The 23,336-nt window shown below is 40.7% G+C and overlaps 1 protein-coding gene across 1 annotated transcript in view; it reads right to left on the bottom strand.

Annotated features, from left to right (window-relative positions):
* DCDC1 (doublecortin domain containing 1) overlaps positions 1–23,336 on the bottom strand; it is a 469,848-nt gene that overhangs the window by 192,374 nt on the left and 254,138 nt on the right. The window contains exons 13-15 of the mRNA XM_075547690.1: positions 22,661–22,795; positions 19,743–19,861; positions 10,185–10,245 (exon numbers count right to left, since the gene is read on the bottom strand). Coding sequence (XP_075403805.1) covers positions 10,185–10,245; positions 19,743–19,861; positions 22,661–22,795 — 315 coding nt within the window. The remainder of the gene's footprint in view (positions 1–10,184; positions 10,246–19,742; positions 19,862–22,660; positions 22,796–23,336) is intronic.

Raw genomic sequence — 23,336 nt, 5'->3', positions numbered from 1 at the left:
TTGCACTGCTGCACACAGATTGGTAGTTCAAACCCACCAGTTGCTCCCAGGGAGTAAGTTGAGGTGCTCTACTCCCATAAAGATTCGCAGAAACCTTGAATGAGAATCAACTCCATGGTACTGAGTACACATTTGTGAGGTTCCTACCCTCCCAGGAGTGAGGCTGGGGATCATCATCATCACCCTCAAAACACTCCCTCTTTGTACGTTAGCAAGGCCACATATGTTGACCTAACATAGAGGTTCCCCAGGAGGGCTTATTCAGCAGGGGGAGTAGAGCAGGCAGGTCAGCAGAATTTCACCTGGAGTGTGCTAAACTCTGCTCACCCTTCCTTCTTGTATCCAGTGCCATGAGCAAACATAGTTTTGAAGTGTCTTTCCTATTTAATGATAAATGCTCAGTGTAGAGTATATATATCCATATGTATATATTTGAAATTTTAAATATAATTTCAAAAAGTTCATGAAAAATGGAATTAAAAAGAAATTGTCTTTTCTATGAATTTTTGAAGCCCCTTCATATGTCTTTATTTGATAAAATAATGTTACCTGGTTTTCCTCAGCTGAAAAAATTAACATGCTTATGTCATCACAAATTCTTCCTTTGTAATGCTAGCATGTAATATCTATAATAAAGACATATTATACTGTATTTACAGTCCGGATGGCGATGCTTTGAGTATTTTTAATTTCTGCAATTATAAACAATGCCGTGATAATCATCCTTAACGCTATAAAAGCCCACTGCCATCTGCGTGATTTGGATGCACAGTGGCTCTAAAGGGCTTCCGAGGCTGCAGACCTTTATGGAAGTCGATAGCCCCATCTTTCTCCTGTGAAGAAGCTGGTGGGTTGGAGTCGCTAACCTTGAGGTTAGTAGACCAATGCTTTCCCACCCTTAAAATTTTTTCTAGGGGTTAAGTTGCACTAAGTGGAATTTCTAGATCAAAAGGTACATGTCTTTTTAAACATTTTTATGGAATGCAGCCAAACTGATCCTCAAAAATAATGACCCGGCCTCCAAGATGATACCGAATGGTCCCTACTTCTTGGCATGCATGCTTGTGTGCAATCTCCACTCACAGACCTTGTACCAACCTAGATCTACGTGAACATTGCAGATGTGATGGTATGCCACTTCCTAGACGAGATCATAAAAGACATGGCAGTTTCCACTCTGCTCTCCTGGTCTTAGAAGATGAACTCTGGGGACAGCATGTTTTGAGCTGCCCTATCAAAAGGTCCCTGTGCCAAGGAACTGATGTATCTGAGCAAGAACAGCTTAATTTCTCTTAGAAGCAGATATTCCATCCTATCAAGATTCAGATGGCTGTAGCTCCAGCTCACACCTTGACTCCAATATCATGAGAGAATCTGAGTCAGAAGTATCCAGCTAAGCCACTCTCAGATACCTGGCCCACTGTGAACTGATAGATAACAAAAGGTAGCTGTTTTAAACTATCATATTTGGGGTAATTTGTCATATAGCAATACATGACTATAAATGATCAGCACAATGTTATTAAGATAAAGGAAGACACGGACAGGTGCACAAGAGATACAGATAACAAAAGAAAGTACTTTCACATACCCAATGATGAAATATCAATAATAAACATTAATCTACAACTACTTGTAGACATAGACAAGTAATACATAGACAAGTAAACTGAAGTGCTATGGGTACTTGAATGGGATTATACTCACATCTATATAAAGGTCTGGCAGAAGATAATTTATGTATGTATTTGAGTTTTCGTATTATATTCATAGGTTTAGTATTAAAGTAGCAGAAGACATTGTGTCTCCACTCAAATACTCTCTCAATGCAAGAATACTTTCTTCTATTAGACTGGCGTTCTGTGCTGCTCACCTTCCCAACACAACCGCTGAAGACAAAGCAGGAAATATCAGGCATCAAAGAACAAAAACCATATCAATGTGTGCTCACCTCCCTGATAAGATCGCTGAAGACAAATGGGTGCATAAGCAAATGTGGCGAAGAAAGCTGATGGTGCCCCACTATAAAAAGATATAGCATCTGGGGTCTTAAAGGCTTGAAGGTAAACAAGCGGCCATCTAGCTCAGAAGCAACAAAGCCCACATGGAAGAAGCACACTAGCCGGTGCAATAATGAGGTGTCGAAGGGATCAGGTATCAGGCATCATCAGAACAAAAAATCATATCATAGTGAATGAGGGAGGGAGTGCATAGTGGAGACCTAAAGCCCATTTGTAGGCCACTGGACATCCCCTTACAATAGGGTCTTGGGGAGGAGACGAGCCAGTCAGGGTACGATGTAGCAATGATGGAAAATACAACTTTCCTCTAGTTCCTAAATGCTTCCTTCTCCCCCAACCCCCCACTATCATGATCCCAATTCTACCTTACAAATCTAGTTAGACCAGAGGTTGTACACTGGTACAGATAGGAACTGGAAACACAGGGAATCCAGGGTGGATCATCTCTTCAGGACAAGTGTTGTGAGTGGCTATACTGGGAAGGTGGAGGGAGGGTGGGTTGGAAAGGGGGATTCGATTACAAGGATCTACATGTGACCTCCTCCCTGGGGGACGGGCAACAGAAAACTCAGTGAGAGGAGACGTTGGACAGGTCAAGATATGAAAAAATAATAATTAAAAAATTATCAAGGGTTGATGAGGGAGGGGGTAGCAGGGAGGGAGGAGGGAAAATGAGGACCTGATGCCAGGGACTTAGGTGGACAGCAAATGTATTGAGACTGATGAGGGCAATGAATGTACAAATGTGCTTTACCCAATTGATGTATGTATGGGTTGTGATAAGAGTTATATGAGCCCCTGATAAAATGATTTAAAAAAAAGAAATACAAAGGTTAAAAAAAAAAGAAGAAGCAGATCAAGCTTACTGATATATGATAGAGACTAGTGTAATCCCCAAGGCTGTGGCCCTTGGTCACCCTTCAAGCTTGGAACTAGACTCAGATCTATGGCTTAGCTTTCAGCCAAGCAAAGACACGTCCATAAAGGGAGCAGTCACATTACCAGGGTGTACACTCCTTGGAAGAGTCAACCATGGGAGACCCAGAGGGGAGCATTTGCCTGGGATAAAGCTCAGAAAGCAGGGGGGGGGGAGACAAACAGAAGCAGTAAACAGAGGGGGGACATGGGAAAGGTGCTGTCACAATGTGGGGATGATGAAGGTGGCACAAGGTAGGGCCCTGTTGCTTCTGTTTTGAATAGGGTTGCTCTGCCAGGACCATCTTGATGACATTGGACAAGAACTGCATTGGTACAGGGGGAACTCCTCGTGGCGTAGCAAGTCATGGGGTGCTAACCAAAGGGTCAGAAATTCACAAGTGTGTTGGTAGAAGGAGCCCATGGTGACACAGTGGGTGATGACATGCTAACCCAAAGATCAGCAGTTCAAGCCCATCGGGCACTCCCCTGAAGAAAGATGAGGCTACATGCTCCCATAAAGATTTAACATCTCAGAAAACCAAAGAGGGAGTCCTCCTCTGCTCCCCAGGATCACTGTAAGTGAGAACTGACTCAATGACAGTGAGTTTGGTTTGTCCTTGCTTAATTTATATAGAAGGCTTGTTGCATGTTGTTATAGAAGGCTTGTTGCACGTTAAGATATTAACCCACTCACTGACATTTTTGTGGCAAATATTTTGCCCATTTATCATTTTTTTTCTAGGAGTTAAACATGTTTATATAGCCAAAGCTATTATTCTTTTCCTTTATGGATTTTGTCTTTGCATGTTTATAGAGATTCTAACCCACTCTACCCTGAGTAAGAAAAATGTAATCTGTTCTATCATCCACATATTTTATGTTCCAATATAAATCTTTAATTTAACAGAAAGTGGTAAATTGTCAGGAAGTAACTGAACCTTATGTTTGGGGTTTGTTTGTTTTTTGACAAAGAATAGAGGAATGGTTAACTTTAAAAATAAATAAAACAAAAGTAAAAAAAACAGCCCCTAAACCTTATCCAAGTAAAGACAGCTTAACAATAAGCAATAAATGTATGTAAATCTATTCATTATTATTAGGTTCAAATTAACCATTAGCTATTACAGGCCAGGATCTGTGCCAAATAGTTAAAATGCTGATATTAATATCTTCATTTGCAGTTGAAGAATGTGAAACTTGGCAAAGAAAAGTCATGTGACTTACCTAAAGGCACACAGCTAGTAAGTGTCAAAGCCAAGTTAGTTATTAATGTCCTACAGCAGTCATGCTATCTTTTAAAAAATTAATGGCATGAGCTCCATTGTGATACAGCTGCAAATAATGATCAAATTACCCTCCATTTTATCCTTACCTAGATGGATATAGTTTTGGATATGACTAAATTTAGATCCAATCAGAATTTCTAAACCTCTAAAAGAATGTGTTGCCTCATTAGTAAATAGCTTCAGCCTGTGATTGTAGAATAACTAAAAAAAAAACATAGTCAGCAATTTTGTTGAGAACTTCAAAATTTTAAACCAAATTCTCTTAAAGATAACTTTCTGTTTAAAACATGAATGCATCTACCGTTACTCTGTGTGGCTGTGATACTGTTAAGCATGATTAGAAAAGTCTACTTTGGGAACCCGAGAGAATCCAGGTGAAGAGGACGGAGGAACAGCAGTGACTGTGGGGCACCCAAATGCGAGGCTAAGAAAAGAAGCTGTGAGGCAACTGACTTAGACCTTGGGGGACCGGGGGGGGGGGCGGTAAGATGGAATTATGTCTTGGGTAACAGGGACGAGCTGCATTTAGGAATGTTTCAGAATGAAGTCATGATGGGCAGATGCAGGTCAAATAGCTGGTGGGGCATTTGGGTACAGTCTCAAAATTCTACTTCTTATTTTTACCAAGATGCACACAGTTTACTCTCTGTGACTCTACCAACCCAGAGCCTTGCTTTGGTGCAAGAATATGGTGAAGATCAGCCATAGACACAGGACTAAAGGATAAGTTGGCGTGAGTCTCTGAGTGAAATTAGATAGAGGTAATTTTTAAATGCTTTTATATTGGAGGGTTGTGTCAAATTTTCTCCCTAGTCAGGAGCAGAATTAAAGGTATACAGTCCTCAAAAAGGAGCCCTGGTGGCATAGTGTTTACACATCGGCTGGTAACTCTAAGGTCAGCTGTTTGAAACCATTAGCTGTTTCACTAGAGAAAGATGAGACTTTCTACTCCCATAAAGAGTTAGTCTCAGAAACCCACAGGACCAGTTCCACCCTGACCTGTAGAGAGGTGTGAGTCAGAATCAACTCCCTGGCAGTGAGTGAGCAAGTGAGTGAGTGAGCGAGTGAGTCTTCAAAGGAGCCCTGTTATTGTAGTCAGGTAAGTGCTAGACTGCACAGTGTAAGGTTGACAGTTCAAACCCACAAGCTACTCAGTGAGAGATAGCTGAGGCTGTCTTTGTCTATAAAGATCTACAGTATTAGACACCCTATATAGTTGTTCTGAGTTAGAATTGACTCTATGGATTTGATGGCAGTGGGTTTGAGTTTGACTTAGTTCTCATTAGTTAGTGAATGTGTCTGGGATTCCAGCCACTGTGCCCACAAATAACTACTCAGGGAAATTTTATTAAAATACATCTTTAAATTCAAATACCAAACTCCCCAAACTTCAAAAAACGATGTAGGCTTCCATTAAATTACGGTTCAATCATGGCATTTTCAAACAGTAGCGAAACCAAATCATCCTGTGCATCTACCAAGGAGACAGAAATCACATAGCAATTTTCATTGAGAACACTTAATATAAGCAATCATTAATGGGGGGTTGGATAACAGGAAATTTGCCAGCAAGAGTTAATGATGAATCTAAAGGATACTGAAATATCAGCTATAGGGGCAGCTACTATCTCTCTGCCTGAAATATAGTCCCAAAGGAAGAAGACTGCCCCACGACCAAGATCCAGACCTCAGGGGCAAAGAGGCAAAGGCGTGGCTCACTGGATGGTAAAGACCCTGAGATGCTGCACCAGTGAGATGGACTGGAAACTCTCTGGGGACTGGGAGGTACCTAGCTGGTGGCATTCCATTACTACGTCACCAAGGGAGAGTGCTGAAGGAAGCACAGGGAGATACCCTGTTAATGGCTCTCAGTCACTGTCATTGAGTTCGTTCTGACTCAACAACCCTCTGGGGGTTTGCTTACAGGAAGAGAAAGGCCAGTCTTTCTCCCTCGCAGCTGCTGGTGGTTTTGAAGTAATGACCGTACAGTTTCACAGCTCCACACATAAGCACTACACCATCAGGGTGGCAACACACAGCCACCACAGTATGACAACTTGACAGCCACTTGGTGACAGACAAATGAATTGATTAAAAACACCATTAGTTGTGTCAGGAGCACTAGGTCTGCATAGGGACATTTTAAAGAGGTCTGGTGTAGCTGGTGTTTCTGATACAATCCACTACATTTATTGGCTGTTGATACAATCCACTGGATTTATTGGCTGTTGCTTTCTTGAGCCCTGATTGTAGGATCCAAGTAGAAAGAAATCCGTGACGACATCAATCTTTTCTCCATCCATCACCACATGGCTTATTGGCCCAGTTGGGGCGATTGTTGTGTTCTTCCCGTGGAGGTGTGCTCCACACTAAAGGCTGGACTCTTTGCTCTTCCCAAGGGCTTTTCAAGTCCTTCACACTTTCTGAAAACAGCGCTGTGCTATTTGCATATCACAGGTTCTTAGTAAGTCTGTTCTTAATCCTGGTGCCTTGTTCTTTTTCATATAGTGTACCTTCTCAGATATTTTTGCTCACCATACATATTATTTGCACAGCATAAGTATGGAGAATGGATACAACCTTAATACAAAACTTTCTTGATTTTAAGTCATTGAAGCACAATTAGGTGGAAGAAACAGGGTCTGCTGCCCTTCATTCGCCGACCCCGCTGACTACAAGATCCACCACCAAGCTGACCATCCAGGGACTGAAGGACTTTGCTCCCGGGAAGCCCCGGAACTGCATCATCAAACACCCCAACGGGACCCAGGCGACCATCCTGCACCACGCATTCAAGGAGACCCAGGTCCAGTGGTCCCGGCTCGCAGCGCACTCAACAGGATGAAGGAGCTGCAGCACCGAGGCCGCTGCGCTCCTCCTTGTCATCCCATGCAAGTGCAGTCAACGTTTCACCAGGACAGGAGCTGGGCCAGCCCGACCACGTGGCCAGACACTCTGCCCCCCCCAACCCCCCTCAGTCGCGCAGTGACCATGGGGTTCTCAGACTGTCTGCCCTGCCGGTTCTAGCCATTCTGGGGCAGGTCTGTGCACGCTATTTATTCTAATGACCTGGCTGAGGAAAGTATTCTTGAGCCCGATCATTTCACCAGAGGCTGAAGGGTCTAGAGAACCATTTATTCTTAAAGACAATAAGAGTCGCAATTCAACATAACAAAAACAAAAAATGACAGTGAAGTGTTCTGAAAGTCCCTCACTTCTTTCAGTTTATCCAGGATCTCTCATGATGCTTTTGCTCAGCCAATGAAATACAGTGAAACATCTTTCAGCCAAGCTCCACCTGAGAACCCTCATTCTTCTTCTTCTTTTTTTTAATTTATTTACATTTTCGAATGTTCTATTTATTCACTTCAAATGCACATGAAACAATCTAAAAATCTTAAAATTAACTTAAGTCATTAGCTATAAGGGTAATACAAGATGAATTCAGCATAATATCAGTTACTGGTCCTTAGTGCCCTAGACATTGCCTTCCTCGGTGTGCTCACCTGGGTAGAGTTGGAGAGAGCAGGAGTGATGTTTCCTTCTGGGTTCCCAGCTCTCTGAGTTCAGGCGCTCTACCCGGGTCTTTTATAGGCGGTTGTGCTGACTCTTTGACGTCATTCTGGATAGCCTTCATTCGTGCCCTATTCTAAATTAAGTTTTAATTTTTGGCAGTTATCTCTGGATGTAATGCTGCAACTATTTTTGAATTATCTTTTGAAAAAAATGACTTGCATGTGATATTAATGACATTGTTTGATAATTCCTGCAGTGTGTTGAATCACCTGTTTTTGAAATGGGCACCAATATGGATCTCTTCCAGTCAGTTAGCCAGGTAGTTAGTCTTCCAGAATTCCTTGCGTAGACTAGTGAGTGCTTTCATTGGTGCATTAGTTTGTTGAAATATTTTAGTTGGTGTTCTGTGAATTTCAAGAGCCTTATTTTTTGGTAGTTCCTTCAGTGCAATTTAGACTTATTTCTTCAGTACAGATGGTTCTCCTTGGCCATATGTTATCTTTTAGAATGGCTGAATGCTGAGCAATTCATTTTGGAATAGTGACTTGTGTACTCCTTCCATCTTTTGATGTTTTCTGCATCATTCAATATTTGCTATAGAATCCTGTAATATTTTAACTGGAGGCTTAAATTTTTTCTTCAGTTTTTTATCTTGAGATATTCTGAGTGTGTTCATCCCTTTTTATTTTCTAACTACAGATCTTTGCACGTTTTCATTATAATGCATTTTTTATCTGCTTAAACTCCCTTGGACATCAACTGTTCGTTACTTCATTCTTTCTTCCAGTCACGTTAGCTACTTTATGGCATCTATTTGGTCTTTTCTGGCTTGTCTATTTTTGAAGGATTTGGGGTTTCTTCATGTATGAGGTTCTTGATATCATTCCAGAACTTCTCTGATCTTCCATCATTAGTGTTCAGTCTGTTCTTGAGACCGTCTCCAAATTCAGATGGGATACATTCAAGATCATACTTTGGCTTGTATGATACTTTGGCTTGGCTTATTTTAATTTTTAACTCCAATCTAAATTTGCAAAAGAACAATTGATGATCTGTTCCACAGTTAGCTTTTTTTCAGACTGATAATATTGAGGTTCTCTATCATCTTTTTCAACTGATATAGCAATTTGATTCCTGTGTATTCCATCTGGCTAGGTGCATGTGCATGTCCTTTTAATTGTTTAAGAAAAGGCATTTGCAATGAATAAATCGTGGATCTTGCAAAATTCTATCATGGGATCTTCAGCTTTGATTCAATCACCAATGCCATCTTTTCAAACTACAGATCCTTCCTCTTTGTTTCCAATTTTTGCAATGCAATCACCAGTAATTATCAATGTACCTCTACATGTTTGATTAATTTCAGATTAAAGTAACTAGCAGAATTTTCTATTTCTTTAGTAAGTGGTACTTAAATTTGAATAATAATTGTATTAACTCTCTTCCTTATGGGCATATGGGTATAATCCTATCACATATACTATTGAGCTTTAAGATAAAGCTTGAATTATTCTTTGACAGCAAGTGCCACGCCATTCTTTTGGAATTTGTCAATACTGGCCGAGTAAAATATCATTATCCAACTCAAAAAGGCAAATAGTAGTCAAGTGGGGTACACTGATGCCTAGGATATTGAATTTTATGCATTTCATTTCATTTGTGGTAATTTACAATTTTCCTGGATTCATACTTTATCTATTGCATGTTCTGATTACTCATGGATATTTTCGGCTATTGCTGTCATGCCCATTAGGAAATAAAAGTGCTGGAAACCTTACACATTCACATTATTGAATTCAACTGTATTTTGAGGATGCAGCCAATTTTTCAAAAAGGTGCCACCTGGTCCTTCTTTGTAGTCTTTCTTAGTCTGGAAGCTCCTCAGAAATCTGTTCACCATGGGCAACCTTGATGGTATTAAAATACCAATGGCATCACACAAACCCACAAGCCATCATACTATGACAAACTGATAGACAGGTAGTGACAAGTTCAAGCCCATTAGCACTAATTCTATTATTACCATTCTATGAAATGTCTTTTCTTTTTCTTTCTTTCTTTATTTCTTTTCAAAACATCTTTTCTTTAAGAGAAACGTTTCTGTTGGGTATGTGCTTGATAGGGAAATTCCAGGACTATATTGCCACATTCAGCTTTACTATTTATTGACAGTTTCCCAGAGTGTTAGTCTCTTTATTTTAATGCATAAGAAAACTTAAATCCTAACATTCTGGGAGGTATCATAGCATTGAAAGGGAAAATTTTATTTTGAGGTTTTAAAATCAAGTAAAGCCATAAGGAAATTATTACGTTAAACTCTACACATGTAAGCACAGAGCGAAATCATTTGTGCAGAAAGCGTATTTCTTACTTTCGACAATAGCAGTGTAACATAGGAGTAGGAAAGCTTCAGGATAAAAGCAGTGGCTGTTTAAGTTCCTACCTTAGAATAAATGCAGCCGTCAGTTCCAAACACCCACTTCTGCAACTCATCGTCTTTATGTCTGTGAGGAAAATGTAATTTAAAGAGTGACACCTTTTCTCCACACAGAAATGCTTGTGGGTTTCAAATACAATGGTCGTTTCCCATACAGCCTGTCAGGAGGTCTGCCCCCATCTCAGCAATGCTCCGACGTTATCCCCGTCACTGCGGCAGTGCAGGTCTCTCCAGAGACAGCACGTTTCTCTCCTACCATACCCAAAATGTTGCTTCTTTCCCTCCTTTGTCTGTCTGTCTCTCTCCCTCTCTGTCTCTCTTTCTTTCTGTGTGTAACAGCGATTAAGAGTATTAGAGGATACATTGAATATTCTCTACATCCTCTCCCCAAGAAAGGATCCTCAATAAAACAGGAAGAAGAGGGTTTAAAGATTGAGAGGACAGAATAGGAAAAAAGTGACCACAGGAAACGCAGAAGCTCAGACATCTGCTCTGAACAACCAGAGGATCTTATTAGGGAATACCATTTTTAAAGCTAAGCCATGAATATGATGAAGCTAGCTAATCATGCGTAAATTAACTAATCATGTATTCATTAATATTTAGAAACTGTTTAAAGGTAGACAAAAGGAATTAAATTAAGTGTAACAGTATGTTAAATAAGACTGCCTTGAGTTTTGGCAGAAACATCCAAGGTTGAGGATAAGAGGTGTCAGGTAATGCTCTATTTTAACACAAAACGCCATGTGATCTGAAAAGAGCCTGGTAAGCCAGCTGTCCAAAAAACTGGTTCAGTCCTTCCACCCAGAACATCTCCTACAGAGAGATGGTGAACAATTCTAGAGAATGTTGACCTGGGTCGATAATCTAGAGAACCTTCGAGACAATGCCTTCTAGAAAATGTTGACCAAGAATTCGGGGGGGGGGGGGGCTTTTCCTCAAATACTTTTATTCGGAAGCTATGGAGCTCTACAGACAGAGACTGCAAGTGATTCTAATTATGAAGGAGAACTCTAGGGGATTTGATGAGTGCAGTCTCTGAACCAAGCTTTGGGAAACACTGCACTAGGGCAATGAGACCATAGGGATCGGTGGAGTCAGCAGTTCAAAACCACCAGCCACTCCTTGGGAGAAAGATGAGGCTTTCTATTCCTGTAAAGAGTTTATGGTCTTAGAAACTCATAAGGCCAATTCTACCCTATCCTATTGGGTGGCTGGATACCTACCTATGTGTCGGCATTGACCTGATGGCAGTGAGTTTAGAATCTCTCCTGATAACATGCCCACAGTAGGGGAGGTAAAGTCTTGTCATCCTCACTTCTTTTTTTTTTCTAGTGGTAGAATTCTTTTTTAAAAAAATCATTTTATTGGGGGCTCATATAACTCTGATCACAATCTATCCATCCATCCATCAATCCATTATGTCACACACATTTGTACATTTGTTTCCTTCATAATTTTCAAAACATTTTCTTTCTACTTGAGCCCTTGGTATCAGCTTTTCATTTTCACCCTCCCTCTCCCACCTTCCTCCTTCAAGAACCCTTGATGATTTATAGATTATTATTACTTTTTTCATTACTTACACTGACCGATGACTCCCTTCACCCACTTTTCTGTTGTCCACCCCCCAGGGAGAGGGTGGTAGAATTCTTAGCAGTCCACGTAGAAGGTCCAGATTCCATGCCTAGCCAGTGCACCCCATATACCGCCACCACTCCTCTGTCAGTGGAGGTTTGTCTGTTGCTGTGACATAGAACAGCAGATATTCTAGATTGAGATAGATTAGGAAGAAGGACCTGGCCATGTTCTTTGGAAAGAGCAGCCACTGTAAACCCTGATCTCCAACCAGCCCTGGGTCTGGTGCAGGACTAGGCTGTCTATCACTCGTTGATGGCTTAGAGTCCTTCTTGACAGCAGCTAGCAGAACAATGGGTGCATTTAGAGGATCACTTTGGAGTGTAATATGCACAGAAAACCTTTTAAGTGTGCATTCTGGCTGCAATTCTTTCTTCCAACACAGATTTGTTCGTTCTTCTGGTACACCATGTTGTTGTTGCTAGGTGCCATCAAGTAGCTTCCAATTCATAGCAACCCGATGCTCAAGAGAATGAAACACAAGATTGGAGGAAGGCTTAGTAACTACAATCAATATGCACATGGCATAACCTTCCTTGCTGAAGCAAGGACTTGAAACACTTGCTGATGAAGATCAAGGATTACAGCCTTCAGTATGGATTAGGACTTCGAAACCTTTAGAATGCCTTGTGCAGGATATTTGATTGATGCAATACATCATTTGACTGTTCAGTTATTGAGTATTTAACCATTGTTCCACAAAGGCCTCTCTATAACTACTACTACACAAATATTATTATTACTACTAAAGGGTAAATCTTAGAAAGCTACCTTTCCGAGAGCATGTAACTACTTAGGTAATTTAATCTTGCATCCTCCTTTTACAGGTGATGGGATCGAGGACCCTAGGGACTTGTAATTGTCATTCCATTGAGCATATCCATAGATATATATAGATAGGTGTGTATGTAAAATATCAATATATACATATAAGAGATATGTACACATACTTTGAAATAAGTATTCACTATATCTAAATGTATTTAGATATAGTCCAGTTTCAAGAAAACTTCATAGACCAGAAATCTATTTTCTTAACTTTTAGACTCTAGGGTCTTCCAACTCAAAGTATGATCCAAACCAAATACTAGAGAAAAGGATTTTCTCTCTATGGTGCTGGTAGTAGTAAGAACGGTGAAAAGCTTTACTCCTCAGCCCACATCCTGTGAAATCTACCATTGGAAAATTTGTATGAATATTGATATTTATAATTTCTGTGTTTGTCTGTTACTAGGAAGTGGCTAAGTAGTTTGCACTTGACTAGGAACCAGAAGGTCAGGAGTTCAAAACTACCAGCCGCTTCTTGGGAGAAACATCAGGCTTTCTACTTCTGTAAAGAGTTATAGTCTCAGGAACTCACAGGGCAGTTCTATCCTGTCCCATAGGCTGGCCATGAGTCTAAATACACTCGATGGCAGTGAGTTTGTTTGTTTGTTTGTTTTTCAGTTTGGTGTGTTGCTTAAGAGTGCAAGTCATTGCAGAAAAGAACTCTTCTCTGCATGGCATACCTAAACATATTTGCATCAACGTTCACTCTGTTCTTTCTAAAGGCTATCGCTGTACTTGACTCTGTCAGCCTCTCAAACTTCAAGACTTGGCCAAGACACAATCTTCAACCTATCTGCTCACCTAGTGATGTGCTGTCTGAAGGTCTAGCTGTTTCCAAAAAGTCCTGAAAGCCTTATGAAGCAGTTCTTCTCTGCCCACATGGGGTCACCATGAAATGGGAACCAATTAACTATAACTGCTAGTACCTAGCAACCTAACACTACACAGCTACCCTTGTTAGGTTGTCTTTATTGCCATCCTTAAAAGTGCTTTTAAACTACTCTGATAAATGTGGACCAGTTCTCTCTCCATTTCCAAAAAGAAAAATAATAAAATGAATAAAAAGTAAATTCAAAAGCAATAACAAAAATTAAGATAGACCTAAGAATGACAGTGAAAATTAGACAAGGTTCCATGAGAATCTGACACTTCTTTTAAGGATCATCATTTAAAAATAGAAAATGTAGTCCTATGCTCATTCTGATTTAAGAATTATTCTGTCTAAATGTGGGAAGATAAGATATCTTTGGTAGTCTCATTAGTTCAGTAAGTCTACATGTAGATTGATAGAGAGGTTAAAGGAATGACGGGTGGATGGATGGACAGATGGATGGATGGATGGATGGGTAAACTGACAGATGTAGATAGCTGTAATTGAGTCAACTCGAATTCATAGTGATTTATGTGCAACAGAACAAAACACAAAATGTTGCCCAGTCCTGCGTTACCCTCATATTCACCGTCAATCCCTGTGGCTTCTGTATCCACCCCTCTCTTTGAGTCTCCCTCACTCTTGCTGGTCCTTCACTTCACCAAACATGGTGCCCTTTTCCAGTGATCACTCTTTTCTAAAGTGTGGACCGCAAGCAAGTCAGACAAAGCGCTCAGGTGATCTCTAAGGTTTTCATTGGCCAATTTTCACAAGCAGGTCGCCAGCTCTTTCTTTCTCATTTGGCTCGCTCTGGAAGGCTGGCTGAAACCTGTCCCCTGGGAGGCATGCCAGTAAGTATTTGAAATACCAAAAGCATAGCTCTCAGGGTCACACACGGCCACAGTACCATAAATTGACAGACTGGAGTCTGCAGAGAGGGTTACAAATGAAAACGCCTTTGGGAGCCTGATGGGTCATGGAACTTAAAGAAGCAAGCTAGAGCAGAGCGGGGGTTTCCATAGAGAAAGGATGGCACTCAGCTCCTGCCCGTCTCATGTCGTGTCCAGTGTGGCCTACTCTTCAGCTTTCTTATTTCAAGAAATCTAAGATATTTTGTGCATGAAGGTCCCTATTGTTATAGACCCACAATTAAGTTTTTCGTGTAATTATGTACAGGCCAAAGAAAACTTGCATGCCATTGGTTTTAGCCTCTGACTCGCTCTCTCTGTATCTGTGCAATTAGTTTTCAGTTTTACACCAAAGGACAGAGTCAACATATCCAACTGGTTGATCTACAAGTTGTCCAAAATATCTTTTGACCACAAGCATCTTTCTGATGATTTTGAGACTTCTCAGATCCGCTGGTAATGACCTTGTTGGTTTGTCTTCCATCCAGTCATGACCAGAGAGAATATTAACGGCAAATATGTACAACACTTGCTTTATTGAATAAGAATAATATGAGTGACACCTCATGAGACATAACTGAACTAATGAGGCATGATATGTTTATAGTATAATTTGTGAGCTGTCAGGGTGCCACTTTAAGAGCTAGTTCTATTGTTTTGAGCATTATAAAAGGCTATGTCTTGATTCCTAGCTTTTGTGAAAATTGTATTATAATGTTGAGGAGAAAAGGGAAAAGTTCTATCCTAGAAGCTGCTGTCACATGGTTTTATTTTTTTTCAAAAGGAGAGAGAGAGAGAAAGCCACACAGATACTCAAGTGCTTTGACGGAGATAAACATATTTTAAATTATACACCCAGAAGGGAAGTAGGCTCTAAGAAATTTGGTCATTGCTGGTATCCGTAAAATAAAGTGTAGCTTGACAGCAGATGAGATCTCTAGTTTCCAAGTTTTCTGCTACTCTCCCTGCATGCTGCAGTTGATTTATGGCAAATTGTATTGTTTTAAAAGGCAAATAATCTTTATTTGCAAAAAGATCCATCTCGCTTCCTCCCTTCCTCCATCACTTCCTTTATAGATTGAATAGAATTCTGTCTTATAAGTAGAGTTTTTAAGTTAAATTTGCTATGGTTTGTTGTTGCTTTATAAAATCATTTTCTGTACTTCAGACGTCTTATTGAGGAACAAGTATATTGGGTCTGTGGCTTCCATCCTACTCAGTTCCTAGACGATCCTGGCCAGGGTAGAAGAGGAAGCAGGCGGTAGGCAAAAAGCAGAGGAGCTGGTAGGAAGATGCACTAGTTTCAGTCTCTGTGCTTCCCTAGCTGCCACCGCCCCACGTCCACCCACTTTGATGAGGCCACTGATCAACTTTCCTACTTAGAGACCCCTTCTCAGATTATCCCCAGTTAAAGCAACAACTTACTTGCTCTCTAATCATCCATTTGATTTTCCAAATTTATTTCCTAGCTTGCCTTTTTAAGATTTTACATGACAGATTTATTGGAATAGAATTAGCATCCAATAAACCGAAAATTTTCATAATGTAAAATTTAATAAATTTTGAAATATTAAATATCTGCTACAGCATCATAATAATCAGGATACTAGACATATCTATCATCTCTAAATTCACCCCCAAAACTTGCTTATGCTTCATGTGGCCCCTGCCCGCTGCCCTCTCGCTTCCCTATTTCCAGGTCACCCTTCATCTACTTTCTGTCACTGCTGCTGTTGCTATTAGGTGACGTTGGGTCCTTTCATTGACAGTGTGATCAGTTTAATCAATGGCATAGAATTTAAAATACAGTGAGAAAAAGAGATTATACAAGTATGTGCTGGCTACAAACTGCGATATGTGAATTACTGACTTGTACAGGTTACATTCTTAAGTGACTGAACACTATTTACACAACAATGGGGTTGGTGATGAGGCAAAACTTTCAATAATAGTCATTGAGAGTGGTGGAACCAGGCCTACCAGATGAATGCATACCTTAATAAAGCAAGGAGGACTTTAAAATAGGAAGTGTATGTTACTCTCAGGCACAGATGGTGGCTTTTATTGCTAAATATTAAAACAGATATATAGTTCATTTTGGGTTTATTTTCCATTAGCCTAAGAAATGAGGTTAACCATTTATCCAAGAGACATCTGTACATTCTTTGTGGTGAATTATCTATCTAAATGTGTGGCTTATTTTTAGCCTGTGAGAAATTCATTTTAGGAGTAGAAATTCTCAATTTGAGTAGTTTATAAATATAGAAGTTTATGAATCATGCTACTGGTATCTTATTTAAGAAATCTTTCTCTAACCCAAAGTTACAACAATTTTTTCTTGTTTTTATCCAAAATATTTATATTTGGGGTTTATGACCCATTTTAAGTTAATTTTTTATACAATATGAGAAAGTTTGGCTTTTTTACATAAGCATCCAATTATAAAGAATATCCCTCCATTCATTTTCCTTTACACTTGGTCAAAAAGCAATTGATAAATGTGTGTGTGTTAGTATATTTCTAAATGTTTGGGGTTTTTTTCAATTACATAGATCCTAAGAGTCTACCTTGATGACTGTACCATTACTGGGGATTTATAGCAAGTTTTGAGTGCATCTAAAATGAGTGCTCCAACATTTTATTTTCAAAGCTGTTTTACCTACTCTAGGTCCTTTGCAATTGTATATCAACTTTAAAATCAGATTGACAATTCCTAAAATAAAAATCATTTATAAAACAACCTTCTTGGATTTTAATTGAACCTGTTATATTTTAGATCAATGTGGACAAAATGTACTTCATACTAAGAATGGGTTTTCCAATCCATGAACATGGAATATCTGTTTATTTATTTAAGTCTTTCGTGTTCCTGAGCAATGTTTTGTACTTTTTAATGAATAGGTCTTGACAATATTTTTAGATCTGTCCCTAACTATTTCATACTTTTGATGATATTATAAGTGGTATTTTTAATTTAAATTTTTATTAGAGTTTATGGTGTAGTCAGGATATTCACCTGGGAATTTGACTCTGTGCCTGTGTTGGTAACCAGTATGCATATTCTGATGCAGGGTAGACATTGTGCTTTTTAGTTATCACAGCAACTTGTCCTTCCATGTTTTTGGCCTGATTTGTTTCTCTGATATCTACAGCCTTTCTTCTAGGAAGCAGTTCTGGGTTCAGGAGTAAGTATACCCTGCTGCCCAGCCAGGCAAAAAGAGTTGAGCAATGGCTTTCTCTGACCTGAAGACTCTTTTTGGAAAACCTTGGTTGCAATCCAAAGTCAGAGGAGCAAAGAGAAAGTAAGCCTCCAGCAAACAATGTTAGCAGATAGTTAGATATAACCATTATTACCCACTGCTAAACTGAAAAATAATTTATTTCTTATTTTTGTCTTTCCAAGTCAGACACAATAAGTTGAAAGGGTACTTGAGATGCTTTGAAAGCCAACAATAATCTGTCTCTCTGGATTTTCTTTCATAGTTCAATATTTGATATTTGGAAGATAGAGAAAAAGTTTGGAAAATACAAAGAACTAAAAAATATAATTAGAAATCAAAATAGAAATAAAGGAATGAGTCTTTAAAATTATAGAGTAAACAGGAATCTAGCTACAGCACAGGCATATGTTGAAGCCAATATTTCATTTTTTAAATAAGAAAACTACCAATGCAGTATTTTCAGGCTCATTTTAGTTTTAAAAATGACACTGCATACATAAATGTAGACTTCTAATGAATGCCACATCTAATCTAGAAAGCATCATCACTTAATTGCTCAGAAATCTCAGAATTAGCATATACTGTCTCCTGTGGGTGTCGTTGTGTCCCACAGAAACATGTGTCCATTTGACAGGATCATGGTTCGCATGGTTTGGCGGTTATATATGATGTAATTTAGCCAACTGTTGAAGGCAATGCCCTTACTCACGTCACACTCTTGATCTGACGATAAGTTCCCTGGGGTATGGTCTCCATCATCTTTTATCTTACAAACAGTAAGATGAAAGAGAAGTGAGCAGAGCCAGAGAGGGGCTTCAGTACCATCAAGAAACAAAAAGCTGGGAACAGAAGACATCCTTTGGGCGCAGGGTTCCTGTGCTGAAAGCCTCCTACACCCAGAGGAAGACTGATACCGAGATCTCTGGATCTCCTCAAAGAAAGCTGGGCCCAAATATGTCACAAGGAGACAGGACTTTCTCTTAGCACTGACAGAGACAGCATTCCCCTAGATCTGGCACCCTAAATTCAGATTTCTAACTTCTTCACAAAAAAAAATTTTAAGGGGGAAGATGCTCTGAGAAGCAACAAAGCCTACATGGAAGAAAGCACACCAGCCTGTGTGATCACGAGGTGTCGAAAGGATGAGGTATCAGGCATTGAAGAATAAAATAATCATGTCAGGGTGAATCATATCATTGTGAATGAGGAGGAGTGCAGAGTGGGGACCCAAAGCCCATCTGTAGGCAACTGGACACCCCCTTACAGAAGGGCCGTGGGGAGGAGACGAGCCAGTCAGGGTGCAGTGTAACACTGATGAAACAAACAACTTTCCTCTAGTTCCTAAAAGCTTCTCCCTCTCCTACCTCCAACCACCACTATCATGATTCCAATTCTACTTTACAAATCCAGCTAGATCATTGGTACAGATAGGAGCTGGAAATACAGGGAATCCAAGGCAGATGATCCCTCCAGGACCAGTGGTGAGAGTGGCGATACCGGGAGGGTGGTGGGAGGGTGGGGTGGAAAGAGGGAACCGATTACAAGGATCTACATATAACCCCCTCCCTGGGGGCCAGACAACAGAAAAGTGGATAAAGGGAGACTTTGTACAGTGTAAGGTATGACAAGATAATAATTTATAAACTATCAAGGGTTCATGAATGAGGGAGGAAGGGAGAGGGAGGGGGAACAATGAGGAGCTGATGTGGAGAGCAAATGTTTTGAGAATGATGATGGCAACAAATGTACAAATGTGCCTTATATAACTGATGTATGCATGGATTGTGGTCGGAGTTGTATGAACCCCCAATAAAATGATTAAAAATAAATAAAAGGGGAAAGGTGCTCAGTGAGCTGGATTGACACCGTGGCTCCGACAGCGGGTTCCACATAGCTGCCATGAAGATGGCTCAGGACTACAAAGTGGTTCCTTCTCCTGGGCAGAGGGTGGCCAGGAACCGGCCTGATGGTACCTAAGTACAACAGCCATCTCATCGGGTGTGAGAGAAGGCAATCATGTTCATTAAAGTCACTCTCTGGTGGCATTTCTGTCACCACCGCCCTGGGTAAAAAGATGACAGTGGCTTGTAAGCATTACCTTTTCTGTAGGATTAGTTTATAGCCTTCATGGGAAGTTCCTTCAGCAGCCTTGACTCTGATTGGGTGACCACTAGCCAGACAGCCTTGAGTTATAGCTCGACTCAGGATCATTCCAGTCTTCCAATGAAGGCGGGGGTGGGGGGTGGGGAAGGGGGAGTGGAGAGAAAGGTCTAAATAAGTTAAAAGAACCAAAAAAATCAACAACGTGTCACAAAAACTGAGGTCGTTGTGCCTGGATAACCCCGGATATTAACAGTTGCCGAAAGTGAGAAAGGACCCACAGCTTAGCAGGCAGCGAGCCCTGCTCTGAAGCAGGATCTTCTGTCCAACAAGGGTGGCATTTTACAGTTCAGCGCCAAATAAAACAGACCTGTTATCTTCATTTGTCCCCTTTCCCCATGCAGATTTCACAGTGCAGTGATTTGGGGTCTGTCACGTGTCCCTTACTATAGTTACATCTACGCAGCCCACTGGCAATATGTATGCACGGTGGGGAAAGTGCAGTGAGCTGGAAAGATTGGAACAAATCCAGAACCTTTGCATCAATGTAAAGGTTTTTACTCTGGGTTTAAATACTAGAGGTTAAACATTGTAAGGTGTTTTTATGAATTGCTTTTGTTTTAAAAGCTAGGCTTTCCTAGCTAGGAATTTGATTAGGAATATTCTATGAATAGCATTTTCTTATTGGGTGAGTCACACACGCACTATTTTAACGAGGTTGACACCCACCAGGAAAGAAGCCTCCGTGTCTTACAGGTTTATTACAAAGGAGGCCTGGCGGTGCTGACGGGTCAGCTCTGGATTGCTCCCCACAAGATCGGTGGCTCAAACCACCAGCCACTCTGCTGGAGAACCAGGAAGGTGCCTGCTCCCATGAAAGATTCACAGCCTCAGAACACCCTCCATGGGCTAGTGTGACTGGTGGTGTTTACAGAGAAGGAAACAATGGCCTGGTACAGCTAAGTGCCTTTCCCAAGTTCACATGAAACTGAAATGAGACTCCAATCCGAATCTATCTAATCCCTAAAGCCATACTCCTTTCGCTAAGCATCTCTGAAATTCCATGGACAGATGCCATGGAATGACCGACCGAATCAGAGCTCTAAGAAAGGCCCTTTGATGTCAAGTGCCCCAACTCTTGCCAGTTCTTCCAGATGAGAAACTCAGGCCCAGCCAGGGAGTGTGGCTTGTCTGGCATCACCTGCAGTGGAAGTGCTAAGACTGAAACACTTTATCATGCTTGTAGATGGTTCAATATAAAACAATGTTTTCACCCTCCCTCCCCCCTCCCACCCTGGTGACCCTTTGATAAATTATGATTCTTATTTTCATATCTTACACTGACTGCTATCTCCCTTCCCCTGTGATTTCTTCCCCTCTCCTCCCCCCACCTTCCCCCTACCCTTCTGATATCACTATTCTCATTTCTGTTCCTAAGGAGTAAAAAGAGAAGCTGATACCAAGGGCCCAAATAGAAAGTAAATGTTTAGAAAATAATGATGGCAACACATGTAGAAATATGCTCGATATAATTGATGTATGGATTGTTATAAGAGCCACCAATAAAATGATCTTAAAATAAATAAATCGATAAAATAAAGTGTATTAAGCAAAAAAGGATAAAAATAAATAAAAATAAAACAATGTTTTCTACTATAGTGGAAAAGCTTAAGTTTTGAATCATACTGACCAATAATCTTCCCTCTGTCCCTTATTCACCTCAATCTCTATAGCTATAAATCACCACTGCCTCTGGGTCAAGTCTGACTTATAGTGATCCTATAGGGCAGGGTAGAACTGCCCCTGTGGGTTTAGAAAAACGGTGGGCTTACTAGAGCAGAAAAAACCTCATTTTTCTCCTGCAGAGAAGCTGGTGGTTTCAAACTGCTGACCTTGTGGTGAGCAGCCCAATTGGTAACCCACTGTGCCACTGGGCTGATTATAAACAAACTTGAAATGTTTCCTAATATAAAAGAGACTGCAGTGTGTATAAGGCATGGATATAATGAGTAACATATAATATATGATTAATGATATAGCATATTTAATTACTATTAGAGAAAAATAGGTGACATAATACAGCTTAAGATTTATTAGAGTCTCTAGTTTGGAAACAGATTTAAATCACATCTCATCTAACCTCATCTGTCTTGATGTAGGATATAAATAAGCTCTCATGATAGTTTTTTTACTCAATTTGTTCTATATTCTTTTGACTCACAGGGGATTGTGTCGGAGCAAATCTGAGTGGGTGACTTTGCTTTCATGGCAGTGGTGAGAGGCCCCGAAACACAGTGAGGAGGCAAAGAGTAGATACCAACCACACCTTCTCTTTCCAGACATCAACGTGGGGCACCAAACCCCACAGAGTTCAATAGTCAGAGGAAAGGTTGGGGTCGTTGACTTTCACACCCCCCCCCCAATTTAAATCAGAATCAGAACCAGTAGCTATCATCATGTGAAAATACCTATTGCAGCCCCTCGTGCACAGTTATAATATGTGAGGCCCTGCTCACATTTTATGACCAGGGGTTTTGTTTCCTACTGTGTCTTTGAAAAGACAATATGCAAAGTCACTGTGTGCTGTTGATATGGTGACGATGAGCTGATGAAGCTCAGCAACAACGATGAAGTGGAAATAAGTGACATTCAGACACATTCCAGAAAAATGCCGAGGCGGTGAACTATGAGTAAGTTCTTCACTGGATTTAAATACACTCTGGGCTATGGATTCATCAGCAGGTCTGAATGGTCACTGGGGGACCACAGACGTCCCCTGGGCCAGACAGTATCAAGAGCAGCGAAGCAACATTCTTAGCAGTCGATCATTTATCACACTTCCGTGTGTACACCTGGGGCAGCCCTGAGAGCAAGTGAACAAGAAGAAGCCACCCCACAAAAGATACTTTAGGGTACCTTCGTGATCAGCCACCTGCTGGCTGCCGAACCCAGGGCTGAGGGTGCCATCTGACTCCCAATTTTCACACCCCTGCTCGAGGAACTCCACTTTCCCATGGCAACCGAGGCACACAGAACAATGTTGGGATCCACCTGTACCGCGAGGAGAAATACACAGTTTTATCTAAGAAAGGTTTCTGATTGAGCCAGTCTTCTTTCAGATGCTAACTCTCATCACTGTTTACTCAATAGTCTGGAGCACCAACTGGGATGTGCAATCCCTAGACCGTGAGGTGTGATGCATTTTCCTGCCCTAAATAGATTTACAACACACACAATGTCACCCTAAGCACCATGTGAGGGAATAAATAGATGTTGGCAAATAATCATTTGTATCATGCAGTATCATTTCAGCAGGGCCAAGCAAAAAGTGGAGCAGGGTGAAAGGGATGCCATCGAAACAAGGCCTTGAAGGATGGAGACAGTCTGACAGGATCCATGAAGGATAAAAAGGTATCATCAATGTGTCTTAGGATCTGTGGGTAGGCTCAGAGGGTACGTTTGGCCAATCTGTGGAAGGTTTCAAGTGTAAGACCAGACAGTTGGGTGCACAGTAGGGAACCAGTGAAAGCTTTTAAGTGGGGAGGGGCTGGATTATAGCAGTTTTTAGTAAGGTTACTCTAGAAGGGGAAAC

The sequence above is a fragment of the Tenrec ecaudatus genome, chromosome 4 (genome assembly GCF_050624435.1).
Source record: "Tenrec ecaudatus isolate mTenEca1 chromosome 4, mTenEca1.hap1, whole genome shotgun sequence".
Classification (NCBI taxonomy): domain Eukaryota; kingdom Metazoa; phylum Chordata; class Mammalia; order Afrosoricida; family Tenrecidae; genus Tenrec; species Tenrec ecaudatus.
Note: the sequence above shows the minus strand (reverse complement) of the source record. Positions and strands in the feature narration are given on the sequence as shown.